This window comes from Sitodiplosis mosellana, unplaced genomic scaffold (assembly GCF_009176505.1).
Source record: "Sitodiplosis mosellana isolate CC-2019 unplaced genomic scaffold, AAFC_SMos_1.0 Smas_scaffold_47, whole genome shotgun sequence".
Classification (NCBI taxonomy): Eukaryota; Metazoa; Arthropoda; class Insecta; order Diptera; family Cecidomyiidae; genus Sitodiplosis; species Sitodiplosis mosellana.
The window spans coordinates 3,222,940-3,247,636 of record NW_022595289.1 but is presented as its reverse complement, the minus strand read 5'-3'; the positions used below and the strand labels follow the sequence as shown (position 1 = coordinate 3,247,636).

At 38.0% G+C, this 24,697-nt stretch overlaps 7 protein-coding genes across 8 annotated transcripts; 3 read left to right on the top strand and 4 right to left on the bottom strand.

Moving 5' to 3' along the window:
• Positions 1–461: 461 nt before the first annotated feature.
• On the bottom strand, positions 462–2,142 carry LOC129570066 (prostatic acid phosphatase-like). Its single transcript, XM_055449448.1, has 5 exons — positions 1,895–2,142; positions 1,753–1,823; positions 1,483–1,598; positions 820–1,408; positions 462–748 (listed from the first exon to the last, which is right to left on the bottom strand). Exons 1-5 carry the CDS (start codon positions 2,079–2,081, stop codon positions 515–517), a joined length of 1,197 nt encoding a protein of 398 aa, XP_055305423.1. The 5' UTR covers positions 2,082–2,142; the 3' UTR covers positions 462–514.
• An 835-nt stretch (positions 2,143–2,977) lies between these two features.
• LOC129570065 (prostatic acid phosphatase-like) lies at positions 2,978–8,355 on the top strand. 2 transcript variants are annotated; one of them, XM_055449446.1, is made up of 6 exons: positions 2,978–6,548; positions 6,667–6,768; positions 6,867–6,974; positions 7,226–7,569; positions 7,645–7,894; positions 7,956–8,355. In XM_055449446.1, exons 1-6 carry the CDS (start codon positions 6,414–6,416, stop codon positions 8,223–8,225), a joined length of 1,209 nt encoding a protein of 402 aa, XP_055305421.1. In that variant the 5' UTR covers positions 2,978–6,413; the 3' UTR covers positions 8,226–8,355. The 2 variants fall into 2 exon arrangements, with proteins under 2 accessions (XP_055305421.1, XP_055305422.1); XM_055449447.1 differs by having other exon boundaries at positions 6,408–6,548; positions 6,667–6,740.
• Positions 8,356–8,643: 288 nt separating this feature from the next.
• Positions 8,644–13,402, bottom strand: LOC129570064 (N-alpha-acetyltransferase 15, NatA auxiliary subunit). Its single transcript, XM_055449444.1, has 7 exons — positions 12,841–13,402; positions 11,763–12,110; positions 11,546–11,683; positions 10,306–11,457; positions 10,165–10,228; positions 9,441–10,090; positions 8,644–9,346 (listed from the first exon to the last, which is right to left on the bottom strand). Exons 1-7 carry the CDS (start codon positions 12,895–12,897, stop codon positions 9,176–9,178), a joined length of 2,580 nt encoding a protein of 859 aa, XP_055305419.1. The 5' UTR covers positions 12,898–13,402; the 3' UTR covers positions 8,644–9,175.
• Positions 13,403–13,519: 117 nt separating this feature from the next.
• On the bottom strand, positions 13,520–17,127 carry LOC129570063 (protein argonaute-3-like). Its single transcript, XM_055449443.1, has 6 exons — positions 16,799–17,127; positions 16,519–16,729; positions 15,411–16,306; positions 14,436–15,328; positions 14,212–14,359; positions 13,520–14,080 (listed from the first exon to the last, which is right to left on the bottom strand). The coding sequence occupies exons 1-6, from the start codon at positions 16,907–16,909 to the stop codon at positions 13,739–13,741; spliced, it is 2,601 nt and encodes an 866-aa protein (XP_055305418.1). The 5' UTR covers positions 16,910–17,127; the 3' UTR covers positions 13,520–13,738.
• A 37-nt stretch (positions 17,128–17,164) lies between these two features.
• LOC129570067 (peroxisomal membrane protein PEX16) lies at positions 17,165–18,676 on the top strand. The gene is made up of 2 exons (XM_055449449.1): positions 17,165–17,523; positions 17,601–18,676. Exons 1-2 carry the CDS (start codon positions 17,400–17,402, stop codon positions 18,512–18,514), a joined length of 1,038 nt encoding a protein of 345 aa, XP_055305424.1. The 5' UTR covers positions 17,165–17,399; the 3' UTR covers positions 18,515–18,676.
• A 623-nt stretch (positions 18,677–19,299) lies between these two features.
• On the bottom strand, positions 19,300–23,315 carry LOC129570062 (ubiquitin conjugation factor E4 A). The gene is made up of 6 exons (XM_055449442.1): positions 22,301–23,315; positions 20,804–22,218; positions 20,213–20,706; positions 19,965–20,127; positions 19,745–19,879; positions 19,300–19,643 (listed from the first exon to the last, which is right to left on the bottom strand). Exons 1-6 carry the CDS (start codon positions 22,930–22,932, stop codon positions 19,441–19,443), a joined length of 3,042 nt encoding a protein of 1,013 aa, XP_055305417.1. The 5' UTR covers positions 22,933–23,315; the 3' UTR covers positions 19,300–19,440.
• Positions 23,316–23,321: 6 nt separating this feature from the next.
• Positions 23,322–24,313, top strand: LOC129570068 (mitochondrial inner membrane protease subunit 1). The gene is made up of 2 exons (XM_055449450.1): positions 23,322–23,551; positions 23,641–24,313. Exons 1-2 carry the CDS (start codon positions 23,405–23,407, stop codon positions 24,151–24,153), a joined length of 660 nt encoding a protein of 219 aa, XP_055305425.1. The 5' UTR covers positions 23,322–23,404; the 3' UTR covers positions 24,154–24,313.
• Positions 24,314–24,697: the final 384 nt, after the last annotated feature.

The following is a 24,697-nucleotide window of genomic DNA, read 5'->3' as shown; positions in this document are numbered from 1 at the left end:
GAACACCTCAACCTCAATCCTTCAATTATAATGCATTTTCTATAATTATAACTACATTCCCAAGCGCGACTCCACACTTAGCTTCTAAATGTGACACCGTAGTAAGTGTGGGCATACGTTTTGCGAATAAGCGACAAAGAGAATGGAAACAAGTTCGTGTGTGGTAGTGAGTAGCCTGATGTGATGCTACTAAATGTAGCGACTAATACACGCGCACTTGTTTCCATTCTCTTTGTCGCTTATTCGCAAAACGTATGCCCACACTTACTACGGTGTCACATTTAGAAGCTAAGTGTGGAGTCGCGCTTGGGTTTTGCAATCGATAAGGATTGATAACCTTCCATACATTTGTAAGTGAATTGGTTAGGAACTAAATTTTTCTACAAAAAAAATGCATTTCAGTTGCTATGGATGATCTACGGTAGTAAGCTGTTTCTAATCGCAAATAATGCTAGCTAAAATGTGTTTCGTCGGAGTTTTTACTCAAAATACACATAAATCTTGATTGCTAATTTCATGTAGATACACGGCACACTGAGTCGTAGTCTTCTGATTCAGTTGGTAAAATGTCTCTGTATAATTCGTTGAATTGGTCCAAATGGCATTTTGTACCACAATTGGGAATCTCTAATGGTGAATCAACAATTTCTTGATTTTGGTTTCTATAAAATAGCTGCACATAGTATTCTGTTCCATTCGTTCGGTATAATTCAAAATGAAGACTCGAAGCATAGTTTGGAATATGTAGCTGAAAATCAAAGTGCAATGAAAATTATAATAGGTTTGACGATACATATGGGAGAAAAACCATGTCATTACATCATATAAGTTCAAGGCATTCAGAATATTCACAATGCTAAGATCATGACATGCATAAACATGAAGTGAACCATGCCATATTGATTGATTGGGCTTAAGCAGAGATTGAGATTTATTTCTAAAACGATCCAACATATCTTTAATAACGTATCCGGCCTCGAGTTTTTTGAGCTCTGTTGAATGTGTAAACGATTGCAAATGAAATGCAGCGAGATATTTCAATGTACTGTCCCATAAGGCTTCATTGGCCCAGTCATCTAAAACGAAACCTTTTCGATTTTCCACAAAAAGTGTGTCATACAAGTACATAATATCAGCAAGTTTATCAAGTGATTGGCCCGAATGCCTTTCCCAGTGCTTAATTGATGGTTCGTATCTAGCAAAGATCGATTTATATTCTGGCGATGATTGGTACTGTTCGAACAAGAACATGAACCTGGGGCAAGGAATCTTCCACGGCAACAGTTGTTCTTCATGCAATGGCCCCGTGTGTATCGGCACTGGCTGCCAAGCGATTTCATCGTTCCAGATTTCATCTCCAGACGGCGGGTATACGGCTGCGGCAAGCACTGATGCGCTCATCAATGTTCTATCAGAATAATCTCATCCAATTGAGCAGTGAAAATGTGCTTAATAGCTCGGTAAATTGCAAATTAGACTTACCTATCAAAATCAGTGCTACGAATATAAATGTTTTTGGGCGAATAAGAATCTCCGATGAGCTCACTATATCTTCTGCGTAAGTATTTTCCAAGTTCATACACTTCTCGCTTGCCCACCTTAAAAATGTGATTTCATTTCACCAATTAGAGGCAATGTGGATTTTTTCATGTGAATAAAAATAAAGTAGCAATTTTTTGAGTAAATAAAATATTTTGATAAAAATAAATTTAACTGAAATGAAATATTTTCAATTTTTTGGCCTATGCCTACATTAGTCAGTGCGCCAAATCCACCCAACCAATATTTTTCTTCTTTGTATGGATCATTTGGATACGATTTCTCTAAAAGAAGATTTTTCCAAATCAAATACATCTATTGAATTTAATTATTACAAAAATTCCCAGCAACAAACCTATATTCCGTTCACCATGGCGGAATATAACGTGGGCGAATACGAGTTGATCCTCCACACGAACATTATCTAATTTACACTTGGCATTAGTTTTAGGAATCTTTGTACATAATGGCTCCGTATACTTTAGGCAATGGACACTTGATGCTAATAATATCCGAATTATATTATTTAAAACCGACCTCATATTATTCGCAACTCTGTAGCCTTTATTCACTTTCTCTTAGTCTTTCAACCAGGGCCTAAAATTTCGGGATCTTCTACCCGATTCGGGATCCTCTTATTTGAAAAGTGTTGCTCTTATTTGAAAATCGGGATGTTACTTTTGTTACGTTTGAAAATCATATTTTGCTGTGAATCGTCACTCTCAGAATAGAGTGTGGTGATTCAACGCTAAAATATGATTTCTTATCATATAAAAAAGTAACAGCCAAATATTCAAATGATATTTCTCATTTCAGAACTGTATTTTGGCGATATCTTGTGTTGTGCACAACACAAAGTCGATCAATTTGTTTACTTTATTTATACCGTTTAGTCTGTTTAATTTATTAGCTACTTTTCTCATTATGATTCATTTCATGAGTAACCGAGACTTATTCGGTCATTTGATTTTGGTTTTGGCAAAAGTTGCATGTCAGCAAAAAAAAGTCAACTGCGTTCACTGCCAACCACATAGGCGAGACATACCCGCTGTATAATCAACAAAAATGATTATTGTGATAACTTTTATTTTGAACTGTGAACAAACACAGAAATGTTTACATAAAATAATAATCGCATGATGAACAGCGCAATGTGTTCAAGCCTCAAGATTTGAGCATTAATTGCATATTGTTTTTGGCTGCTTTCATTCGTGTATTGAAATCAATCAAGTGCGGTTCTCAATCGAAATATGAAACGAAAATGCGAGTGCAATTCCCACGTTCGAACCCGATATTTTACAACAAAATTCGTCTTCAACTTCATCAGTGATCGAAGAGTCCGAACCAAATGAACAAATTGCCGAAACAAATGAAAACCAAGTCGATCAAATTTCAACAGCAACATCAACATTAATTAATAAAGTGGATTTCCACAAAGAATGCAAAGAATGCATGGAATCGTTTGAAGTGCGTGATAAAAATGATGCAAAGTTGCGTTATGTTCGGTGCAACGTGTGTATTGAAATACACTTGAGCAAAGCAAATAAAAAGTTGGCGTCGCATGTAACGAAACTTTTGTATGACGTATTCGTCGATGCAAAAAAACTGGGTAATTCAGCATGGGGTTGGCCGTCGCGTGTTGTTGGTGCCGAGTCTGGGAGACTTTTTGAATATGAAAACAAAAATTCGCCAACTGTGCCTTTTTTAAATTTACAGTACGTGAACCCAGTTGCTCATTTGGAATTGTTAAGCACTATCGTAAGATCGGACAAGGAATGTCTTGAAAGGAAACTGAAAACAGCTCTTGCTTGTTCTCTCCGTGTTGATGGATCGATTGACCGCCAACAAATCGACAAGATTTACATTTTGCTTAAAATTGTCAATGCTGAGGGTGAGCCCGAATTAGTTTTTCTTGGTATAGGCGAACAGAAATTACGAGGTGCACTTGGTCTGTTTGATGCCGTAAAAAGAGGTATTATTGACAATATTGGTGAGCAACTGTATGAAACTGTTATGTTGAGCATCTCTTCGATTTGTACCGACGGAACTAATGTAAATTCTGGCGAAAAGGGTGGTTTATGGAAATACATTGAAGACGAAATACGTCGCATCAAGTCAGTTATACCGCTGTTAAAAATTTGGTGCAGTGCACATCGTATGGAATTGGTTTGGGGTGACGTGAGCAAAACACATACCATCGTGCAAAACACTTTGAATGAACTCAGTTCCATTTCGTCATATTTTCGTCAATCCGGCTTGCGTACAGCTGAGCTCGAATCGATTGCAGCTGAATACAAACTACATCTCTCGAAATTGCCAAAATTGTTTACAATTCGTTGGACGGAGTATAGCGCCGCAATTATAAATAATATTTTGCGATCATGGGTGGCATTAATGACATATTTCGATGAAAATAAGAACAACGACAGCAAAGCAAACGGTTTTTTTATTTTTCTTCAGAAAATTGATAATCTTCGTGTCATCGCATTTTTGGCTGACTTATTGAACATTTATTCTCGTTACCAGAAAAAATTACAAGGCGATGATTTAACGATCATAAGTCTAGTGCAAAACATCAATTCTCTTCGTAATGCACTGTTAACTTTACAGTCAGATTTTCTTCTTGGTGGATGGGAAGAGGCGCTAAAAAATGACATCGAAGAAACGGATGATGGAAGATTTATTCTGAAGCATTTTGAACTTCAGCGATCTGAAGACGGCCGTACAAGACAAGAAACGTCTGGCATTGATTTTCAAAGCATTCGAAGTGATATAATTGGTTCTATTTTGAATTGTCTTTCCGAACGGTTCGATAGTGATGATAAGCAAATAAAACTGATAGAACCATTTGTAACGTTTGATCAACGTGCCGATTTGCGCGAGATTCACAAAAATAGCATGTTGCAAAAGTGCCTCACTATCATTTTGTATGAAAATTCTACAAAACGATTCGAGCGCTGTTCGTATGATTACATGACGGCTTTCATTTGAACTAATGTGAGGTACATTTCAAAAGTAAATTGCAACATGCTATTTTGCAACTGATCTCGATTCGACATCAATTCAATTGCAATATAACGAGTTGGTTCAACAAAAGATTGCACCGAAATTGAATGGGAAATTGCATAAAATCATCAAAACTCTTGCAAAAGATTCTACAAATTCGAAAAATTACAAAGAAGTGCTGACCATATTAACACGAATTCAAGCGTGTACGCCGCATTCAGCGGACGTGGAAAGGTCTATAAGCGCAAATAACAGAATAAAGACACCACTACGAAGCAGTATCTCACTTGAAACGGAAGTAAAATATCTTTACGTTCATTTTAATAAGCCTGATCTCGAAGACTGGGATCCAAGGATGGCAATCATTCAATTTATGAACGAAAAGCAACGCAAAGATTTTTCCGGCGTTATGGACAGAAAAACAAAGAATGCGCCATATTTTAAAGGCATATCCAAAAGTGCTCGAGAACAAAAAGAAGATTCCGATGAAGATGATGAAATCAAAACAATTAAGAAATTTTAAAGCACTCATAATTATTAAAGTTTGATATATTCTATTCGTTTTTTTAAATTTAGCTTTTCGTTTTCACTCAAATATTTACTGCTCAATTCATAACAATATTTATTCAACTGCGTAGATGATAAGAAGGAGAATTAAGTCTATTTTCATTTATTTTACAGCAGAAAACCTAAGTTTTTTAATTTTTTTTAAATATCGGGATGTTCTTAAATTTTGAAATTTTAGGCCCTGCTTTCAACAGTAACAGTATCATTTATACCAGATTTGATTTTATTGCCGACTTGAACTAATGAAGCACGCTTATTGAAATCTCATCGTAGATAAGAAGCCCATCGAGTTTTTCGTTTGAAGAACTTTTTGATATGATAAATTCACCTGATCTAAATTACACCACTACAAAATGTTTTTGAATTTTTTTCATAAGATTCGTTGCGTGTAAAAAAAGAAGACACAATACCGGCGTTTGATCGAAAAACGCCTCAGCTGATGCTCAACACAGTGTCACCCGGTGATATATAGTGCACAGTGTGAACATCTTTTTGTGTGCATGTATCATTTCTAGTATGAATGGCTCACTCATTCCGAAGATAAGACGGCGTTTGTGGTCAATCTTTGCACTCAACGTCAAGTTCAAATGTACGCTTGCAAATAAGTGCGAAAGAGACAACCGTTACGACATTAATAATAATAATCAACGAACCGTATGAGTAATTCAGACGGCGCGACAATTTCGAAATGATTTTTATTTATGAAACAATTATCAAGCAGGCACAAGTGAAATTATCTATTACTCCCAATTATCACTCGGTGTGGCCAATCCTAAGTAAAAAATAACTGTTGAACTATGCGAAACCTTTTGATGATCTGCATATATTTGCCAAAACAAATCAAAATTATTTTATCGAACCGGTTTCTTCCAGTTTGTTGTTTAAAATTGGAAGTTGGTTACGTTTAATCTAGGAGAGAAACCAAAATTGGTTATTTTCCAAAATAACATTAGCAATTAGAGCTATTTTTTTAATGCATTCATATTTATGGAAATTTACTATGAAAATAAAACATGGAGAAAATAATGATCAAGCGAGTAGGTTATCGCGATTATTGAACGACACTTTATTCACGCAATGATTTCCAATTTGCGAGATTTCACAATTTGAACGTTATCTGTACCCTATTATCATTCCAGACAAAAAAAATGAACAATTTAGCGATTAAATAAGCAGCGTCACATGGGGAGACGCAGCGTGCGATGAGGAGACTATCGCTATCGCACAGTTCTCAAATTTAGCGTGCGCCTATAAAGGCTCGCGCTGAACTCCTGTGATTTTGTCACAGTCACACCGTGAAAATGGCAGCTTCATTGAAAATTGCTTGCTTCCTTCTGATTTCAATCGTTCAATTGGGCCATTCAAAAGATATTGGCCGAAACAGTGTGGATTCAAAGCAGAACATTGAAGATGATAAGCTGATTTTTTCACATACGGTAAATAATTACTAGCTTTTGATATATTTCTCTCTCTCTCTCCCTCTCTCTCCCTCGTTCTCTCTCTTTCAAATTCGTGCTATTCTCATTCAAAATATTTGTTTTTTCTTCTCGACAGTTGTGTCGTCATGGTGATAGGAACATTCACTCATCTTTTCCGAACGATCCATGGAAATCTCTCGAGCATTGGCCGTATGGTGGTTATGCATGTTTGACAAACGTATAAGTCACATGTTTCAGTTATTTTCGTTTTATTTTATGATATTTTACTACATTCGTTCCGATAATGCATCATTATCACTCTTATTTAATTCACAGATTGGCCGACAACAACAATTTAAATTGGGTCAATATTTTCGGCAGCGATACTCGAGCCTGCTCGGAGATGGCAACTATTCACAAAATAGCATCTACGTTCGATCAACGGTTAGTGTATTGTGTTAATAAAGAACGAGGCGTAAATTCTTGCAGATTTTTATACCATTGTGCTTTCAAGCAGTAGTGGAGAAGTTACGTACTCAAATACACTGTACTTCAGTACTATTGATTGGTAAATAATCATGGCGGCTCCATGTTATTGCAAAAAGCACAAATGATCTAAAGCCTTCACACGTTCTTTAAACAAATAACCAAGTTGGTTTGTGAAATGAAAATCAATTCATATTTTTTCTGCCTAGAATGTGGATCGAGTATTGAAAAGTGCAAAGGCTAATCTAGCCGGACTCTACTGTCAGGCCGAAAATCAAGAGTGGAATGAAAATATCGAAGAGCATATTTCGATTCCAGAAATTCATACACAACCACTTGCAAATGACTACGTTCTGGCATCGGAAAAACGATGCGATCACTTTGACTACATGATGTTTGAACACATGAACTCCGCCGAAATTAAGGGAATCTTTAAGAAGTACAAATCACTGATCAGGTACTTGGAAGAGAATTCAGGTAAAAAACTGCCAACACTCACCGACATCAACGTTCTTTATGACACGCTCTTCATCGAACAACTAAAGGGCAAACGGTATGTATGTCACTGTACACAATGAGACTTTGAATGGATACGATTCATCCATAATTGTTTGACCTTACCATTCAGACTGCCATCGTGGGCTGACGAAGTCATGAATGAAGGTGGCAACTTTGAATATCTCATGCATTACTACTTCCAAATGTTCACGCCAAACAACGAAATGAAAAAAATAAAATCTGGGTTCTTGCTTAAGGAGATTCTAGATCGTTTTACGAATAAGACACAGTCGACACTGTCACTGAACCGTTCATTGTATTTATACTTTGCACACGATATTACGATATCAAACATGTTGAACAGCTTAGGTCTCTTCAAGGTACAAATTCCATCTGAAATTTCAATTATTCTATTTTCTAGTAAAACTTCCTTTGTCTTAGCTCCATCAACCTCCGTACTCATCATGTGTGTTCTTTGAATTGTACCAAGCCGACGACCATGCTCACTATCTACAACTGTTCTACAAAAACTCTACGGCAACCGATTTTCCAGCACTAGAAATCCCAGCCTGCGGTACAAAGTGCCCCTTAGAAAAAATGTACGAACTATATCATGACATTATACCAACGCAAAGTTTCGAAAAAGAATGCGAATTACGCGATGGTGAAATACTACCCGCTAGCGGATCTATAGAAAATAATTCTTTGTGAATCAATGTTCCTACTCTTTTCTGAAGACTTGTTGATCAAATGAAAGAAGAAAAGCTAATTTATTGAATTATATATTTCAATTTGTTTTCCAACTTTTTTATTGAATAATAATAATGGCTTTCGTAATTTATAGAACGATTTTTGGGTTTATTACGACGTTTTTCGTTTCACACATATTTTTTCCACTGTATGAAATGTGACGAAATGATCTTGAATTTGCTTAATCATCACTCAATTTGTCGATTGAAAGTCATACGGAAATCGTATAAGTAATTACGCCTGTGCGAATCTGCTTGAGTGACAAATATGCAGAAAAAAGTAGTTTGATGATATTCAAATAATTCGTATGAAAAAAAACGTGCCAAAACGTGATGAATGAAAAAAAAACGTGAATTTGTACGCAATTAAAAACACCTTGTTCCACTCAGTATTCGCTATTTTCTTTATTTTCTCCATATCTATTATGCAATACAATAAAATTTTGCTTCCATTTTATTATTCTCTCGTTAAATTTATTAAAATGTGTAAATGGTTGAATTCATTTTACTCCGATATTATTTTGCTTCGTTTAAAAAGAGATTGATTTCCTTTTACAATTTCAGTTTTAATTGTATTTTTTGTGTAATGCTTCACGTAAATTTGTTTTTTTATAATACGTTTCCGTAATTGTATGTAAATTGATTCGTTTTTCATTAGATTTTATCCGTTATATTTACTCTATGTGGTTTTAATCGTATCGAGTGTGTGGTTGTTGTTTAAATTGCAATAAATGCGGGCTGTTGGTATGTGGCAATAAATGGATGTTATAAAATAGAATCTTTGATTTGATTCCATCGTGTGAAATGATTTTTATTTAATTATTGCGTTGCGAGTGTGTGTTTGTGTGTGTGTGTGTTAAATTTAAATTCAATCTTTGTCTTGATTCCTATGGATTAGGTGTAGCTGGTTCCTCAAGAGGCTGGCGCTGCAGTTTCGGCCACCGAAACCGTCACCGGTTGAATTTCACGGAAAATAGTTGCGTGTGGAAAGCGCTTGTTACACAATGACTTGTAGGCTTTCAATTGTTCTGCGCTAGTGCCAAACGCTTCCGAAGCTAATGCGTTGTATGCCGTCACAGCTTGCTGTAAAATACAGAGAAAAAACATATACACACAATTAGCAATTTATATGAGATAGCTATGAGTAGACAAGGGATATTGAATTGCACAATGTTACCTCCAATGTTACATTATCGACGGGAAATGAGTTGATCAAATTGATTGCTTTTTCTTTACTACTCGAATCCAGTTCGATCATCGCTTTGGCCACATTGAGAACGTGTTCATTTGATTTACCGAACTTGTCTAATATCGATTGATTTAGTTTGTCGGCTGATTTGCCATTGAATATTTTAGTGGTTTCTCGTTCAAGTACAATTTTCACATGTTCGTTGAGTTCAGCGTTTTCGGGGACCGATTTCAACACTTTCGAAAATTTTACGATGCACAAATGCAATTGGGCATTCGTTGGTTCAATGGCTTGAGCACGTTTAATCGATTGCAACATGAGTAGAAGTTTGTTTTTTCGATAATAAATCTCAAATGCCAGCAAATGAGTTTCGATACAGTCTTTGGCTAATAATTGTAATGGTTTCAAAAATTCAATCGCCCGCTCAAGTGGATCATCCGGACGTGATAATTTATCGGGTATTAATTCGTCAAGTTGTGGAGCTTCCGGATCACCGTCTTGATTTTGCTGACGCGATTTATTATGCTGTTCTTTCTTCACTTGAGCCTGGGCCGCCTGAGCATTTTCCAATTCGGCCTTCTTTTTTGCTTTGCGTTGCTTGTTTCGCAACTTTTTCAGCTCAGATGGTGGAAGATTTTCTGAACATATGAGAGAAATTTAGATGAGAATAATGTTCTTTTCAAAACTAAGAATTCAAATCACAACATTTTACCTGTATCTAGTTCCTCAATTTGTTTTTCTGATGGCAAGGGTTTGTCGTACAATCGAATATAGACCTGCACAAATAAAAAAGTTAAGGTGTTATTGAACGATTCATTTTCTTCACAGCTTACTTCCATTACGTTTGCCTTACCTCAATCGCACACTTGGCGGCTTTGAAATAGAACGGATGCTGGCGTAGTACATCTTCCAGTCTCAGTAAGCCGACGTATGCACGTAGTGTCATTTTTCGCATGCAATACGTGTGAAAATCGAATTGATCCTCGATAATTTCGGAGAAGTGACGATCGATTTCATGGCACTTTTTCAATGAGTCGCCCCATTTTTCGAGCCGTTGAAAAGCTTGAGCGCATTCCGTTTGGAACCACATGCACTGCATCTCATTGAGATTTTCCATGGCCGGCACATCTTCACGCGTGAATTTCGCACAAATATCCTCAGCCTCTTTCACCAAATTGGCGCGCAGCATGTATTTGGCACACTTTGAGTTGATGTATCGGTCGGCCGTGTCCAGGCTTTGCGCTTCATCAAGCCATTTGAATGCTTCGATTAAATCGCCGGCATGCTTATAAATTCGGCCTTTGCACACAAACAACTCGATAAGCGTTGGCGTATGATCGATGGCCTCGTTGATGTACTCTAATGCCTTATCCGTGTCACGTAAATAATCATAATGTTGAGCCATAAAGTAAAGCGTCCATAATAGTGCAGAGGCCGGTTCGGTCGGTTGATTCGATTCACGATCGCTTTTCGAGAAGTGATTCGATTCCTTTAGATTCACATAGTAGTCGAGCGACAATTCGGTGATGATTTTCACTTTGTCCTCGTCGTTGTACATTGAACGCAGGCTGACAAACAGCGGTGGGATACCTTTGCGTAAACCACGGCGCAAGAAATCGTCGATTAGCTCACGGAATAGAGCGCCGCTGGTAACGTTCAATGGCAAACGTTTTGGGCAAATTGCACGTGGATAGTCCGCTTGGAATTTGCGATACAATTCGGTGATTGCATCCGGTTGTTCCACACGTTTTGCTTCCATGAATTTGGCATAGTACAATGTATTTTCGGGATTACGTTTGATCAATCCCTCGTAAATCGTGGCGGCTTTCTCGAAATTACCTAACTTAAGGCACAAATCACCCGTAATCTCTTTGACAGCCAGCTTGTCTACGATTTGCGGCTCAAACTCCTCAATGTGCTTCAATGCCTTTTCGAAATCACCAGACTCTTGCAGAATCTGATTTTGATACAGCAACAATTCGCTGTGCTTGTAATCGTACGTTTCCTGCAATTATTTCAGTCGGTTAGCTTGCGATTTTTCTGTGGCTTATAATTTAAAACTCAAATGGATGGCATTTTCATGAATGACTTACGTTCACTTGACTTTGCCTAAATGTATCGAGCACACTATTGGCAGTAGCAAAATCGCCGAGCAAATGATAGCTCATGGCAAATCCAATCCAGGATGCATGCTGCGATGGCCTCAATTTGAACAGTTGATGTCGTGTCTCCTGCAAATTACACCAAATCAATTAGAATTTTGACGTCGAGGGAAATGAAATTCACCACTAGTGCCAACACCTTACTCACCCTGTATCCTTCCAAGTCGCGCATTTGAATTTGCAGCAATGATAAATCGCGTAGAATTTGAATGTTATCCTTTTCGCATTTGAGTGCATTTCGGTAGCATTTGATGGCCTCGTCGTATTTCTTATCGGATCGTTGTAGTAAACCGTATACGTGCCAGCAAACGTGCGATCCCAAATCGTTGCGCAGTCCACGTCGAACATGATCATATGCTTCGTCTTTGCGGCCCAAGCAATTCAATGTCAACCCCTTCATGGCCAATGTTTCGCCATGTTCTGTGAATTTCGGGTTCGTCAAAATTTGTTTGGCTAGCTTCAAGCCATTTTTGTATTGTTTCATTTCGTAACATTTCTTCACACGCACAGAGAAAGGAAAAGAAAAGAAACAGATAAGTCATACGAGAAAAAAAACATATTAACCACCAAAATGTGGCAGTGATAGATAACACAAATCGCTGAATGGAGTTGAATTTGTCATTTGGTGTATTACGTAAATAATTCTGCAATAAGAATAAGATCGCGGAAATTTAGGTGAACGAATGTGAACGAAAAAGAAGAAAAAAAATTATGAATTTGAGGTTATGTATGTCGAAATGCATGCAGGCATAAGATAACAAGTTTTTTTTTCTTTCACTGTGGCGGTACTTAGCGGTGCCGGAATCCGTTTGAGCTACACATCTAATGACCTCCAACTGACGGCACAGGTAATTAGGTAATTTCGACGTGCAATTTGTCATTCATGCGCCGAATGCACCGACACATTTGCATCTGACGGAAAGCCGTCTGTATTTGGTGCGGTGTCTTACTGTGAAAAGTATGATCCTATGTGTGGGCGCTTCGCTTGAACACAATATTCGGTGTGTTTTTCATTTAATGTCATACAAATCGATGACTTTTAAACGTTATTCGTTCGGCTTTTTATGCAAAGAGGTTCTATGTCATGAGGTGTGCGCTCTTGACGAAATGTGTCTATTGAACATTCACTCTCACTCTCTGTATCGCTCGTTCACTCAATCAGACAAAACACGCCAGTCTTTCTCGATTATCACCAAGGCAAATGCAAAATAAATTGATCAAATTACCAGTATTTTTCTGAAAAGTGCACTTTCTTTTGGCGGCAATGGATCTTTCGAAGGCATTTTCGGTAAAAACACACACGCTCACTTTGCTCGATTTTCTTGTTGTTCACACTTCAACCAAAAGAGAAATACTTGATATTTCCACACTCGTCGTTGTGGTCTACTGTCGTTATATAGATACGTTATCGCGTATTGCTTTCAATTCTTTACACACTAAACACTATTCCCGGTTAAAGTGCGGTCTTCCAAAGAGTTCAAAACAAAGTTTTCTTTTACATTCAATGACTATACGATTGATTGAAAATCGAAAATCATGCCCTACAGTCGAGAAAATCGGATTCACACACGAGTAAATGTGTATGGCGGTCAAGCATATAATGCGTTTGTAGCAGCAGCCATAGAGTCGATTGCATGTGTATTAGTGCGCTTTTTCTTTGTATTCTGCACAAAATCGACTACACATTAGCGACATGCTTACAAAGACCATGCGTCGGAAAGAGACGCCACGATGACCTGAACCAATGAACTATTCCGTTGATGTATGCTCACAGCCGTGATCGTGAGTGTTAGTCACGAATTTAAATGTCAAAATTACACATTTCCCCATTGCATTATGGCTCGTTTCGAAGTTCGGGAGCAATTCAAAACAATTTTGATTTCACAAAATATATTTCAGTAATTGTTTTCGTTGGTTTTTGTTCATTTATTTTCTTTTTGCACGATTTATATAAGATTTTACGAAGAATTAAAGACAGATTTTCACTTAAAAAATATTGAACTCTTCAGAGTATGAATGAATGTAAGGGATTTGTTCAATGCATGAAAAAACTTCAAAATGAGTCAACCGATTGTATTTGAATAAACTATACATTCTATGGATTATACGAAATCGGGATGCAGTTTATAAGTAAAACAACCTATCTTCTAATATTTCCGACGTTTCTCGTTTAATGGACTCGCCAACCAAATAGGCCAATTTATGAGCGTATTGGCACGGGGCTGGCACTCGTATCGAACCAGGCCAGTTGAAATATTGATACGTTAGCCTATAACTGAGCTGTTGCAAAATATCTGCAGTCAAATTGCATTCATTTTTAATGACCACATAATGACTGGGCGTTACAGTTCCATGCCTCATTTTCTGGGATACCAAATAAAAATCGAATAAGCCACGACGTGTAACCGAATGATCCAAAACTGTTCCGGGTGGTGCATTGTCGAAATTATTCCTGCCTTCGTCGACCTAAATTTGAATGAAAAATATAAATGAAACATTCGTATCATTCGCTATTGATTCGTATTTCGACTCAATGACGAAAGCATGCTATGCATTGATTGACGTTTTATTTGAATTGAAAGTATTACGGAAATTACCGCAAAAATCCGGGTATTCACACGTTTCTGAACGACAATGAATGTAATTTCCGGATTGTAGCTCGCATCACATAGACGGCACGCTGCTTTTATTTGTGATACTTCAAACTCTCTACACAGTGCAAACTGCCCGTCTCCCACACCATCACTGAAACATTGTGAAGAAGGTTCATATAATTTCAAGTAAAAAATTGCCACAAAATCTAAATCAGTTCTTCTCTTACCGATACAAAACGATCCGATCTGGACAGACTCCGTTGCGTTTTTTGTATGCATTCAGTGCGTTTTCCATGGAAACGGTGAGGCCGTGCAGAAGTTCTTCGCGATTTGATTGAATTGTTGCTTTGCTGTACCATTTTGTGTAGGTCCCGTTCAGCGATGCCACAAATGCAGCTACTGAATTTTCCCTCTTGTTTGGATTATGATAAGTGTCGGTGCCGCAAATCATGACATTCCTAAATGGAATGCGGATGGACCAAAGAGAACCGCCCAATTTGCAATTCATCTGCATGAGAATCTTCTGCACAATTGACCGATTCTTCTGTTGATTGGCCAATGTCCTTGAATTGATGACCTGCGAGGCAACGGGACGCTCACTGCAACAGATTTTTTTGATCACGGCATAGCGATCGTCCCGTGACGTCGGACAAATGAACACAACCATTTGTGTGTCTGGCTGCAATAGCTTACGCAACTCTTTCGCATAGGTATCATTTCGATCATCTGGAAGCATATGTTGAATAGGTCGTTGCCAATGCAAACCCATTCCGTTTGCACATCGACCAACCTGATTTAGGAATTCTTCCTTGTATCGATTGTCGGGCTTTGTATACATTAAAATCCAATTATTCAAATCGACAACCTCAAACAAAATGTTGTTGCCCACTTGAAAGTCACCAGTTACGCCCGTTATACTTTTATCTGCACCAAATTTTATCTCCTCCAACGGTAATTGACGACCTTGCAACCGAAGTATATCATCACTCAACCGCAAGCCCCATTTATCCAAAACCTCCCTGGCCGATGGCGTTTCATTCACCTTGGCAATATACTTTCGTGCCGCATCGACTCGCTGATTTGGCGTTAATCTGGTGCAAGATGCTATGTCTCTCATGACCTAAGAACAAATGGAATATAATCGATAAAAACCATCGATAAATGTTTAGTAAAATTTCCGAAATCCAAATGCCAAATCTCACCATATTATCTTTTCTCATCTCGTCCGTTAAGCCAGTGAGCTGTGCCAGTTCTGGGATTAAACAAATTGTAATTTGATCTTGTTGCACGCGTCCATTTTTTGCTATCATTTTGCGGTCTTTGTACGAGATCAGCAGTGGTTGATTAATATCCTGAATATCAACACCATAGTTTGTTTTATAATATTCAACGTAAGTCACTTCGCGATTGTTCGCCACTTTGAATTTATTCATTGGCGTTTGCTCAAAGTCAATCTCATGGATGGTGTACGTCTTGTTGTTGTACGGAGTCAGTACAATGGCACCCAAAAGGCTCTTATAAACTAAATCCTTGAAATTTTGGCCGGAATGTTGATCACAGCTCATTCGAATCCTTCGCATCAAATCGGACACTTTGGTATCGAACAGAACTCGATGTGATGTATCCAGCGTCAGCATCAAACCTTCATCGTATTCGTCGCAGGCGAGAGCATAGCCCGGCCAAATCGTCAATTGACGATGAGGAATCGTTTTCGGTTCGGTTGGATCGAACATTTTCTGCCCAAATTGAACATACTCCAGTCGTAGCATAACTTGCTTGAAAAGCACATTATAGAAATGAATACATTCTTTCATCGGTTTTTGACGACGAAATGAAATAATCACTTCGATCGGCATGCCGTCATTTCGATTATTTGTTTTGAAAATTGTCACATTTTCGGGGAATTGACGAGGCAAATAAAGAGAAGTGCCGTCAAATGTAAAAACAGACATCACTGGTTTTATCGCACTGGCCAGTAAGCTGCGGCGAATCATGTTTGAATGGATATTTGGCTCGAAGCGCACATCATATTCAAAGATCGATACATCTGGTTGGCATTTGATCAGAATATAATTTACTGCTAGCGAAATCGGATTGCCTAAAGAAAATAAACGAAATGAGAAACAATTAGTGGAAACATAAACAAAAGTTGTACTATTCATATTTCTTCTTTCAATTTGGAATATTTGGTGAACTCCTGCGGCTTTGTGTTTAAAAAAAATAATATTTATAAAACAATTACTTCAGAATACATCATTGAATTTTACAAGAAAAAAAAAGTTTCATTTTCCAATGCAATCAAAAACTTGCCTTTTGTTCCGCGTTTTTGCACCTTCATTTCTGATGCATTCGAATCAGTTGAATGATCGCTGCTCACTGATGCAATGCCAGAATCGGAGGGTGTGCTGGATCTAGTTAAGGGACCTGCAGCTTCATTCAGATTTGGCGCGTTCAACAGTTCTGGTCTGAAAAGTCTTGCTCGACCAGCTCCCCGTGGAAAGCTTTGAATTCCATTGCCTGCCTTGATTTGGAAGCGAATACGAAAGATGTCATTCATTTTAGGAATTTATGTGTGATTCAAAACACTTACCGAACTTGAAGCAGCTGATACAACCGACGACGTTTCAGCCCTTTCTTGTTCCAATTCAGCCCTGGCTCGATTGAGTGCTGCAAACAATTTCCCCCGTCCAGACGGTTTCATTATTCAATCACTGTTCACAAGATATTTACACAAACAAACAAAAAACGCTCAACAATCAGTAACAAAATACAACTATTTCCACCGCCATTGGTTTCATCCGTCTGAAACGTTCGAGTGACAGCTTCGGTATGTTTATTGTGTTCAAAATACTTGCACACAACAAGTTGACTGAGCGGCTATGTGATGTTCTTCTGCGTGACGCTCACGCTGTCGTGAGCAGGGTTCAATCACGTTGCGCCTTTATCTGTCAAACCGAAGAAACGCAGAATTTCTATAAATGTTATTCATATTTCCGACGATTCATTCCATTTTTAATCTCTGGACGACATTTAGTCATATTTCCAAACGAAATACAAAAAAAGAAATGTATAAATTTTTTTGTGGCTATAACGTGTGCTATTTTTAACATCAAATCGAAGGGCTGAATTTTGGACGTGATTCTTTCAATTAAATTTTTTTGTTAATTTGTGCGCATTTTCAAATAGAAAAAATGTCGAAAATTGTGGCCAAACTTCCAGACTTATACGAATCGTATAAATTATGGGTCAGCTCGAATCCACAGGTCGTGGGTGATGTGGAAACAACAGTCAAATGGCTATCGTATTTTTTAGTCGGTGAGTAACGACACAAAATGCATACAGTAAAAATATAAGAAAAATGATAACAATGAATTCTCTTTCATGTACCGCAGGTCGTGTGAATAGTTCGACCATTGTTTCCGAATTGATCTACACATTGTCGAATTTGCTAGTATTGTTCAACGACAGAATCATTGAAAAGTCAAAGAGTGCGTACGTTTCAAATGATCGGTCCAAGTACAGGCTGAAAATTTTGCTGACCACACTGGAATACAGCGAAGTGTTCATTGAACTGTCAGCGAAAAAGCTATGGGGTCAACGTGGCCGTTGGATATTCATTACAATTGTGCAAATTGTTAAATGCATCGGGCGACTAGTGTTGAAATTCTACCATCGGGAAATAATCACTCAGAACCCACCAATTGTTGCACTTGATCGCAAGAACATTGACAAAACACTGGCCGAAGCATCGGCTGCTGAATCCGCGCCGGATATGTTTGACTCGGCCAATTCAACGTTCACATTCAAATTGAAAAGATCCGGTCGTGTGGTGCGTAAGGTTGAAGGATCACCGCCAGTCTATTTGCGTTCGTGGAAACCATTGGACCCAGACACCGTCGATGAACCGACCAGCGTTCCAGTTGTCAAGTATAAGAGCCTCACTACAGCCGAAGTGTTGTACATTTTGAAGCCGATGTTCCATCTGACAAGCGCCGGCATATTCGGCATCAACAGCTGGAAGAGTTATAGTGTAGCTTTATTCATTGATCTAGCCAGTTTGAATATGTATAAGAAGAACATGCGGTCTTTGTCGCCAAAGCAACGTCTTGAACTCTCGCGCCGTACAATTCAACTACTCTTATATCTCATGCGTTCCCCATTCTACGAGAAGTTCACTCAACGCAAATTGACTGCTTTGATCAACGCCATTGCCTGCACCATTCCCTTCAGCAGCACCATTTGTCAGCCATTGCTTGAATACATTCCACAATGGCAGCAAACTTACTTCTACATGTGGTCAACGTAGACGATGTCGATAAAATGAATGTCGTGAATTAAATTCAAATAAAATATTCTATATAAGCGAATTACTAGGGTGATTATAATGAGAGGTGGAGAGTGTAATTTTTAGCTGGTTTTTATGTGGTTGAATAAACAATAAAAAAACAAAATATTTTGGCATTTCAAATGTTTTGTGTTTTTTTTAAATAATGTTCTACCGAGTAAACACACGCGCCAAATCCATTCCACTTTTATTGATTGCGTGAAGTACATTTTGTAAAGTGTTCCAATCTTCTCTTCTCTAATACCAACGTACTATAATACGCAATATCAAGAGTGCGAAAAATATGCAGTCGCAATTTGTTTCTCTTCCACCTCCGTTGAGCACTTTCACGTGCAAACTTGACTGTGTATAGCAAAGTATAGTCAATTTCCTCAACTCTATCGGCTTCGCACATACTTGATTTGTGATTCTTTGGAAGGAATTTACTTGAGACAATTTCCCTAGAATTTTCACTTACAATTATTTCTGCAAGGCATAATAATTTTCATTAAAAATATTTTAACAATGAAATTTTACATTAAATAAATTTATCCTTCTAAAATTACGATCGAAAAATCTGAGTTTAACATTCGAAGTTCAACTTTTTTTCTGATAAACCTATAAAGTGTCGTCAAGATATTGGTGGTTTCATCCGTAAACCCTTGGTGTAAATTCAATTTAATTCCATTCATTCCTATTGAACTTATATAAAATTAACTATTATCCATTGTAGTTTTCAATATAATAAATGAACAAACCATCCGCCGTTTTCATTTTCGTCCAACTTTTTATTGGCTTATTCAATGTTCTTAATTTTATTGACTTAAATTTAACACACTCGCTGAGGTGTTGAAATGTTTTACGAATTCATTGAAATATTGCGTTTTGTATGGCTGAATGTACAGCAATTAATTGGTCTTATTTGATTTCCGTTCGCGAATCCATGCGTCTATCTTTTCTTTCAATTCAGCGTCAGTTTTCACTTGATCCATAGTTAGCGGTTCACGGTTGAATGGATCCGTTTGGTCGGATAACAGATGACGGGCAATCGTTGTTCTATCGACGGTCACATGGGAACTTGGTAGAATTACCGGATCCGTCATGAGCGTACCTAACACAAAAGAAAGCGAAAAGAAGTTTTAGTAATCGAACACAGCATATTGAAGCTTTTCAAAAAGAAAATCTTTCAACAAAAACGTAGATTGAACATACTCATGATTGGATCCAAGAACTCTTCTGGTGCATCTTCTAGTGCCTTTTGATTTTCCTTCTCTTCTAGCTCCATTTGACTGACCTTTGTTGCAAAATCAGATATTTCCCCTACCAACTGACCACCACCGATACGAACTAGATGAAAAGAAAGAAAAAAAAGGACCAATTATTGTGGAATTTCAGTTTTGGTTTCTTTTTTCTATTTGAAACTTGTATTTACCAAGAACTTTTTGGGCATAATCAAAGAGCTTTGCCGAGTAAGAACGGCCATCTTGTGAAACCGCCAAACAAAAACCATCTAATTTTTCCAAGTTGATGTAAATTCGACAGATTTCCAACACAGTTCTAGCTGGATCGAATTCGTATTCTTTTTTGTCTTTCACCTAGAGCAATGAAGAGAATAAACGCGATAATTAAGATAAGATTGATGTAAATGCGTTGAAATAAAGATAAATATTCGGAACCAACATTGAAAGTGCCTTGGTTTGGTCCAACCAACTTCAACAGGAAATAATTGAGCATAGCAGCCACACGATCGACCATCGTTGGATGGCAGAATATTTCGGGTACTTCTGAGGAGAGCAGTTTTAGAATGTTGATTGTGTCACGACCCAGAATGTTATCAATACGCGCAAAGTTGCCCACATGCTGTAGATTAGCCAGATTTTGTTCACGTTCGTTAGCTGGTAAATTGTCCCATTCTCCATGGTCTTGCGCTTGTTGCAATTGACGAATCTGTTGCAAATTCGACAGCGACTCATCGAGCAAGAAGATGGCGTCGTTTATCAACAGATTGATAAATCGTAAGAACAACGGAGGATTCACATCTTCCATATGCTCAAGAGCATGCAAAGCCAAATCACGGAAACGTTGTCGCTGCTCTTCGATTTCCCACAAATATTCCATGATTGCGTACATCGGGCGTCGATAGTTGAATTTCATTTCGAATTGCACGCTTTGACCTGAACGATAAAAATGAAAAATATTAATTTTTATCTGGTAAAATTAAGCACGTTGGATTTATTTTTACTGCAAAATTAAACATTGATTTTCATTCACCTGTCATTTCAATGCCAACAAACACGCTGAGCAGATTGGGTACGATTTCAAGTCGATGCGGATGTTGTGTGAACAAATGTGACTTCGAGCTACAGCTGAATGAAGTGCATTTTTTCGGCAAAAAACTGGCTAAACCTTCAGCCAAACGGGCCCGCAAATGTGGATTTCGAGCTCGGCTCACGTCACCCATGAACAGCAGAAGAACCGTGAAGATGCTTCTTTGTGTATCCAGATCAGTATCGATGGCTTGCTGCTCAAAGTGATGAATAAACGTCAAATACACGACAATATTTTCGACAATGAATTCGGGGATGGATGCCAAGCTGTGGGGTGCTGGCGTTTCAATTGGCAAATTCACTTCGTTCACTTTGATTTCTTTGTTTGGATTTTCGGGGTCAGGAATTCTTGATGCACAAAGCGTCAGCCACAGTGATGTTGCCTCGTAAAATTGCAACAAGTATTGATCGTTATTGGGCTCATTAATCAATTTCTGCAAACACAAATACTTTGGCATGTGTGTTTTCAGCGCGTCCATTACATTTTGTGCCACTTCCGAGCCGCCCTGTGTTGCTGCATCTCGGTAGAGGTCCTGCAGTCGTGCCATTTCACGATTCATCTGAATGAACTTGTCGATGCAAACGCGATAGCCCAAATCAATCGCTTTGTGTGTCATATAAAATACTTCGGTTACGAAATTGTACGAATCGGCCGTTTTGCGCGGTTGATTCTCATCTAGGTTTGTAATCAAACACGTTTCCTTCTCGACGTCGTACATGTGTACACTTTTTGATTGACGGTCGGCATCGCCCACAGCAAAGTATGTGGGATCAACATCAAGGACCTTGAATTTCGGCCGTAACAATGGCTTGCATAATCGTAGTAAAACACCACATAATCCAATCATAAACGAATCCGGAACCACTTTGGATGCACCCAACATAGCAGCTGGATTGTGTTGGTTCCAAATTTGGCCACGTCCCACATTTGAATGCAAGCACAGCCCGATCCATTCAAGCATACGGTTTCGCGTTTCACCACCAACCAACAGGAAACCTTTGAAGATGGTGTGTATTTCATCCAAGTGTAAGGTTAAGTAGTTCCAAAGTGAATTCGTCAATGAGCTTGACTGAGCATCGGCCATATTGTCAAAGTATTCATAGGGTCCGTTGTGGGTTTTCGGCAGAATAGAGAGAGACAGCAATGCTCCCAGTAGCGTTTCGGAGAATTGAATGCCATCAACTGTTCCGCCAGGCAAACGAGCCTTTGGTGTTGCATAATCCAATAGAAGTTGCGCAAGTGTTGCATTTGTTTTATCGCTCACAAATGCTTTTACTGTGTACAGCACCCATTTTTCAAGCGTAATTAACGACGCACTTTTGGCCGAACGCAAACAATTGGCAAACACATCATTGAATCTGAAATGTGAAAAATTAAAATTTAGTTTTTTCAATGTCAGCGAAATTCAATAAAAAGTAAAAACAATCAAGGCAAACTTACGTTCCACGAAGCGATTCAATGTACGTGGGATCATTGTCGCTGGCCACATCAGCGACCACCTTTGACAAGAATTCACATTTGCATTCAAATTCATCGAGATAGTTGCGGAACAAAGTGAGCCATTGCTCAGAGAGTTGTTGATTTTCATACAGCTCTGGCTGTTTCTGTGCTGTGCTTGCATTTCTCAAAATCAACAATTTGATGGTTTCACATTCTGCGCTCAGTGACGATTCGTTTTGGTTTCGGCTCCATTTCAAAAGACGTTCATACGCGCGATATAAATACAAAATCACTTTATCTTCGGCAATGTCGTTGGTTTCATCGTTCTGTGTATTATTTGGAATGAGATAATCACGTGGATTAGTGAGCAGCAATCGTTCGAAAAGTGCTTGTTCGAGTAGTTCCATGTTCATCAAAGTCGTCGTGGGGTAAACATCTGCCAAGTCTTCCATAAACACTAATTGCTTATTCTTTTGTGGCGTTCGATTTATAGTAATCGAGAATATGTGCTCGATAAGGCCGTTAATTTTCTGATCCATCACATTAATTGTTGATTGGTCTGGCTGTGCGCTCGGTGCATTCGTCACCGTTTCGCTACCAAATAAATTGCAAAATGGATTTGATGGATCCATGTTTTTGTTTGTATACTTTCACTTTGTCAACTCTTTTTTTTTCTTATTGGAAACGTTAAATTCACGTAAATTTATTTATATTCACCTAATTTCAACGAAAATTAACTAGAAATCGATTGAACGTATCGTATTTAATCTATAAATAATAACTAAACTTTTCTAATCCAAGTTAAACAACAGATGTGACAAACATGATGATGACTGACAAAAAATTGAGTTTCTTGTAAAATTTCTGTAATAATATAACCAACGATGACAAGTCAGATGTCAAATTTCAGTTGAGTGTGCTGATAATACAATCTTAACAGTGGAGTGCGTTCAATGCTCTTTCATCGCTGTGAAATAATCTCTCACATGTTTTTGACAACTTGCCAAACGTCAGTGTAACTGATTTGTTGTACCCATTTTTTTCTCTCTTGACTTCAACCGAGAAACAGTCATAACAAGAAGCATTTTCAATTTGAAAATGTGAATGAAATTCGAAATTTCATCCGTTGGAGTTAATAGAAACAATAAAATGTTTAAACCACTGACGGAAAAACGGGTACTTTTGACGGCACTAGTCCAAGCTGGCTGTATTGGGCACTGTGTATTCGAATATATTGCTGATTTTGTCACGGTATATTGATTTGCAATGCAATGACATTCTATTCAATTGAATGGAAAAAATTGAAATTGCCAATTGAATTTCAAATGTTTTATTTGCAGACAACTGGTCCATCGATGGAACCGACATTGCATTCAAATAATATTCTACTTGCCGAGAGAATAAGTAAGCGATTACAAAATTATGAACGAGGTGACATAGTCATAGCCAAGAGTCCAATCGAACCAAAAATGTTGGTTTGCAAACGTGTGGTCGGTTTGCCCGGCGATAAAATCTACATGAAACCCCGAATCAACTTCAATCCATTTGGATCCACGTCAAAAACCGAAGTGAACAAAGACTTGAAAGAAGATGCATTGAAAGACATCATGCCATTCGTCGATATTGAAGAAGATGAAGCATTTGACGGTGACAAATCGAAACATATTAGCAATCAGGATGCATCGATGAGAACATTTCGCAGTAAAGTAATAATTGTACCGAAGGGTCACCTATGGCTTGAGGGGGACAATAGCGACAATAGCATTGATTCACGCACCTATGGACCGGTTCCAATGGGTTTGGTTCAAAGTCGAGCCGCCGCACGACTATATCCTGATCCAACAGTTTTCTAATCTTCCATTCTGATTAGATTGTAAATTATAGCATCTTCTTCAATAAACATCTCATAAGCAAATCAATACATGTGGTTAGTTCTTGGCTTTGAAAAGTTTGAAATAATTTAAAAAAATGAACATTGAGTGACAAAATAACTCATTATGAATAGAATTCAGAATTAAGTTGGAGGCCACTAGATGTCACAATAAAACCTGTTTGAGTGAAATCTGTATCTCTTATTTCACACCCCAGTCAGCATACCCAATTTGAACATTATTCTTTTAAATATTTAAATTCTCGTTCGATCGGATATTTCGGAATTTTCTTTGTTTTTCCTTTGACCCCATTATCTTATTTTTTACTTGAACTTCGTTCTTACCTTCAGCATGGTGTTCATTTGGTATATTTGAGCAAACCAATGTTACATTGGTTATTGATGCATCAATAGATGCACGGATTCGTGCTCTGTTATTTTGAGAGAAAAAAGACGATGTTTGTGAGGATATTTAAAGTTTTTTGCATTAATTTTTATAATGTATACAGTACGCCCCCGCAAATTAG

Bases quoted from the DNA above. Each gene is read 5' to 3' on its own strand.
- LOC129570066 (XM_055449448.1), bottom strand. From the start codon at position 2,081: ATGAGGTCGGTTTTAAATAATATAATTCGGATATTATTAGCATCAAGT. The intron at 1,599-1,752 runs GTAGGCATAGGC...CACATTTTTAAG, and splicing joins GATTTGGCGCACTGACTAAT to GTGGGCAAGCGAGAAGTGTA. The intron at 1,409-1,482 runs GTAAGTCTAATT...TTATTCTGATAG, and splicing joins CGTAGCACTGATTTTGATAG to AACATTGATGAGCGCATCAG.
- LOC129570062 (XM_055449442.1), bottom strand. From the start codon at position 22,932: ATGGATCCATCAAATCCATTTTGCAATTTATTTGGTAGCGAAACGGTG. The intron at 20,128-20,212 runs GTTGGTTCCGAA...TCATTGCTCTAG, and splicing joins CAAACCAAGGCACTTTCAAT to GTGAAAGACAAAAAAGAATA. The intron at 19,644-19,744 runs GTATGTTCAATC...CTTTTGTGTTAG, and splicing joins GTTCTTGGATCCAATCATGA to GTACGCTCATGACGGATCCG.
- LOC129570063 (XM_055449443.1), bottom strand. From the start codon at position 16,909: ATGAAACCGTCTGGACGGGGGAAATTGTTTGCAGCACTCAATCGAGCC. The intron at 16,307-16,518 runs GCAAGTTTTTGA...TATTTTCTTTAG, and splicing joins GCAAAAACGCGGAACAAAAG to GCAATCCGATTTCGCTAGCA. The intron at 14,360-14,435 runs GTAAGAGAAGAA...ACAATGTTTCAG, and splicing joins GATCGGATCGTTTTGTATCG to TGATGGTGTGGGAGACGGGC.
- LOC129570065 (XM_055449446.1), top strand. From the start codon at position 6,414: ATGGCAGCTTCATTGAAAATTGCTTGCTTCCTTCTGATTTCAATCGTT. The intron at 6,549-6,666 runs GTAAATAATTAC...TCTTCTCGACAG, and splicing joins AGCTGATTTTTTCACATACG to TTGTGTCGTCATGGTGATAG. The intron at 7,570-7,644 runs GTATGTATGTCA...CTTACCATTCAG, and splicing joins GAACAACTAAAGGGCAAACG to ACTGCCATCGTGGGCTGACG.
- LOC129570068 (XM_055449450.1), top strand. From the start codon at position 23,405: ATGAAATTCGAAATTTCATCCGTTGGAGTTAATAGAAACAATAAAATG. The intron at 23,552-23,640 runs GTATATTGATTT...TTTTATTTGCAG, and splicing joins ATATTGCTGATTTTGTCACG to ACAACTGGTCCATCGATGGA.
- LOC129570064 (XM_055449444.1), bottom strand. From the start codon at position 12,897: ATGCCTTCGAAAGATCCATTGCCGCCAAAAGAAAGTGCACTTTTCAGA. The intron at 12,111-12,840 runs GTAATTTGATCA...GTGCGTGTGAAG, and splicing joins CACTTTTCAGAAAAATACTG to AAATGTTACGAAATGAAACA. The intron at 11,458-11,545 runs GTAAGTCATTCA...AAATAATTGCAG, and splicing joins TTAGGCAAAGTCAAGTGAAC to GAAACGTACGATTACAAGCA.
- LOC129570067 (XM_055449449.1), top strand. From the start codon at position 17,400: ATGTCGAAAATTGTGGCCAAACTTCCAGACTTATACGAATCGTATAAA. The intron at 17,524-17,600 runs GTGAGTAACGAC...CATGTACCGCAG, and splicing joins GCTATCGTATTTTTTAGTCG to GTCGTGTGAATAGTTCGACC.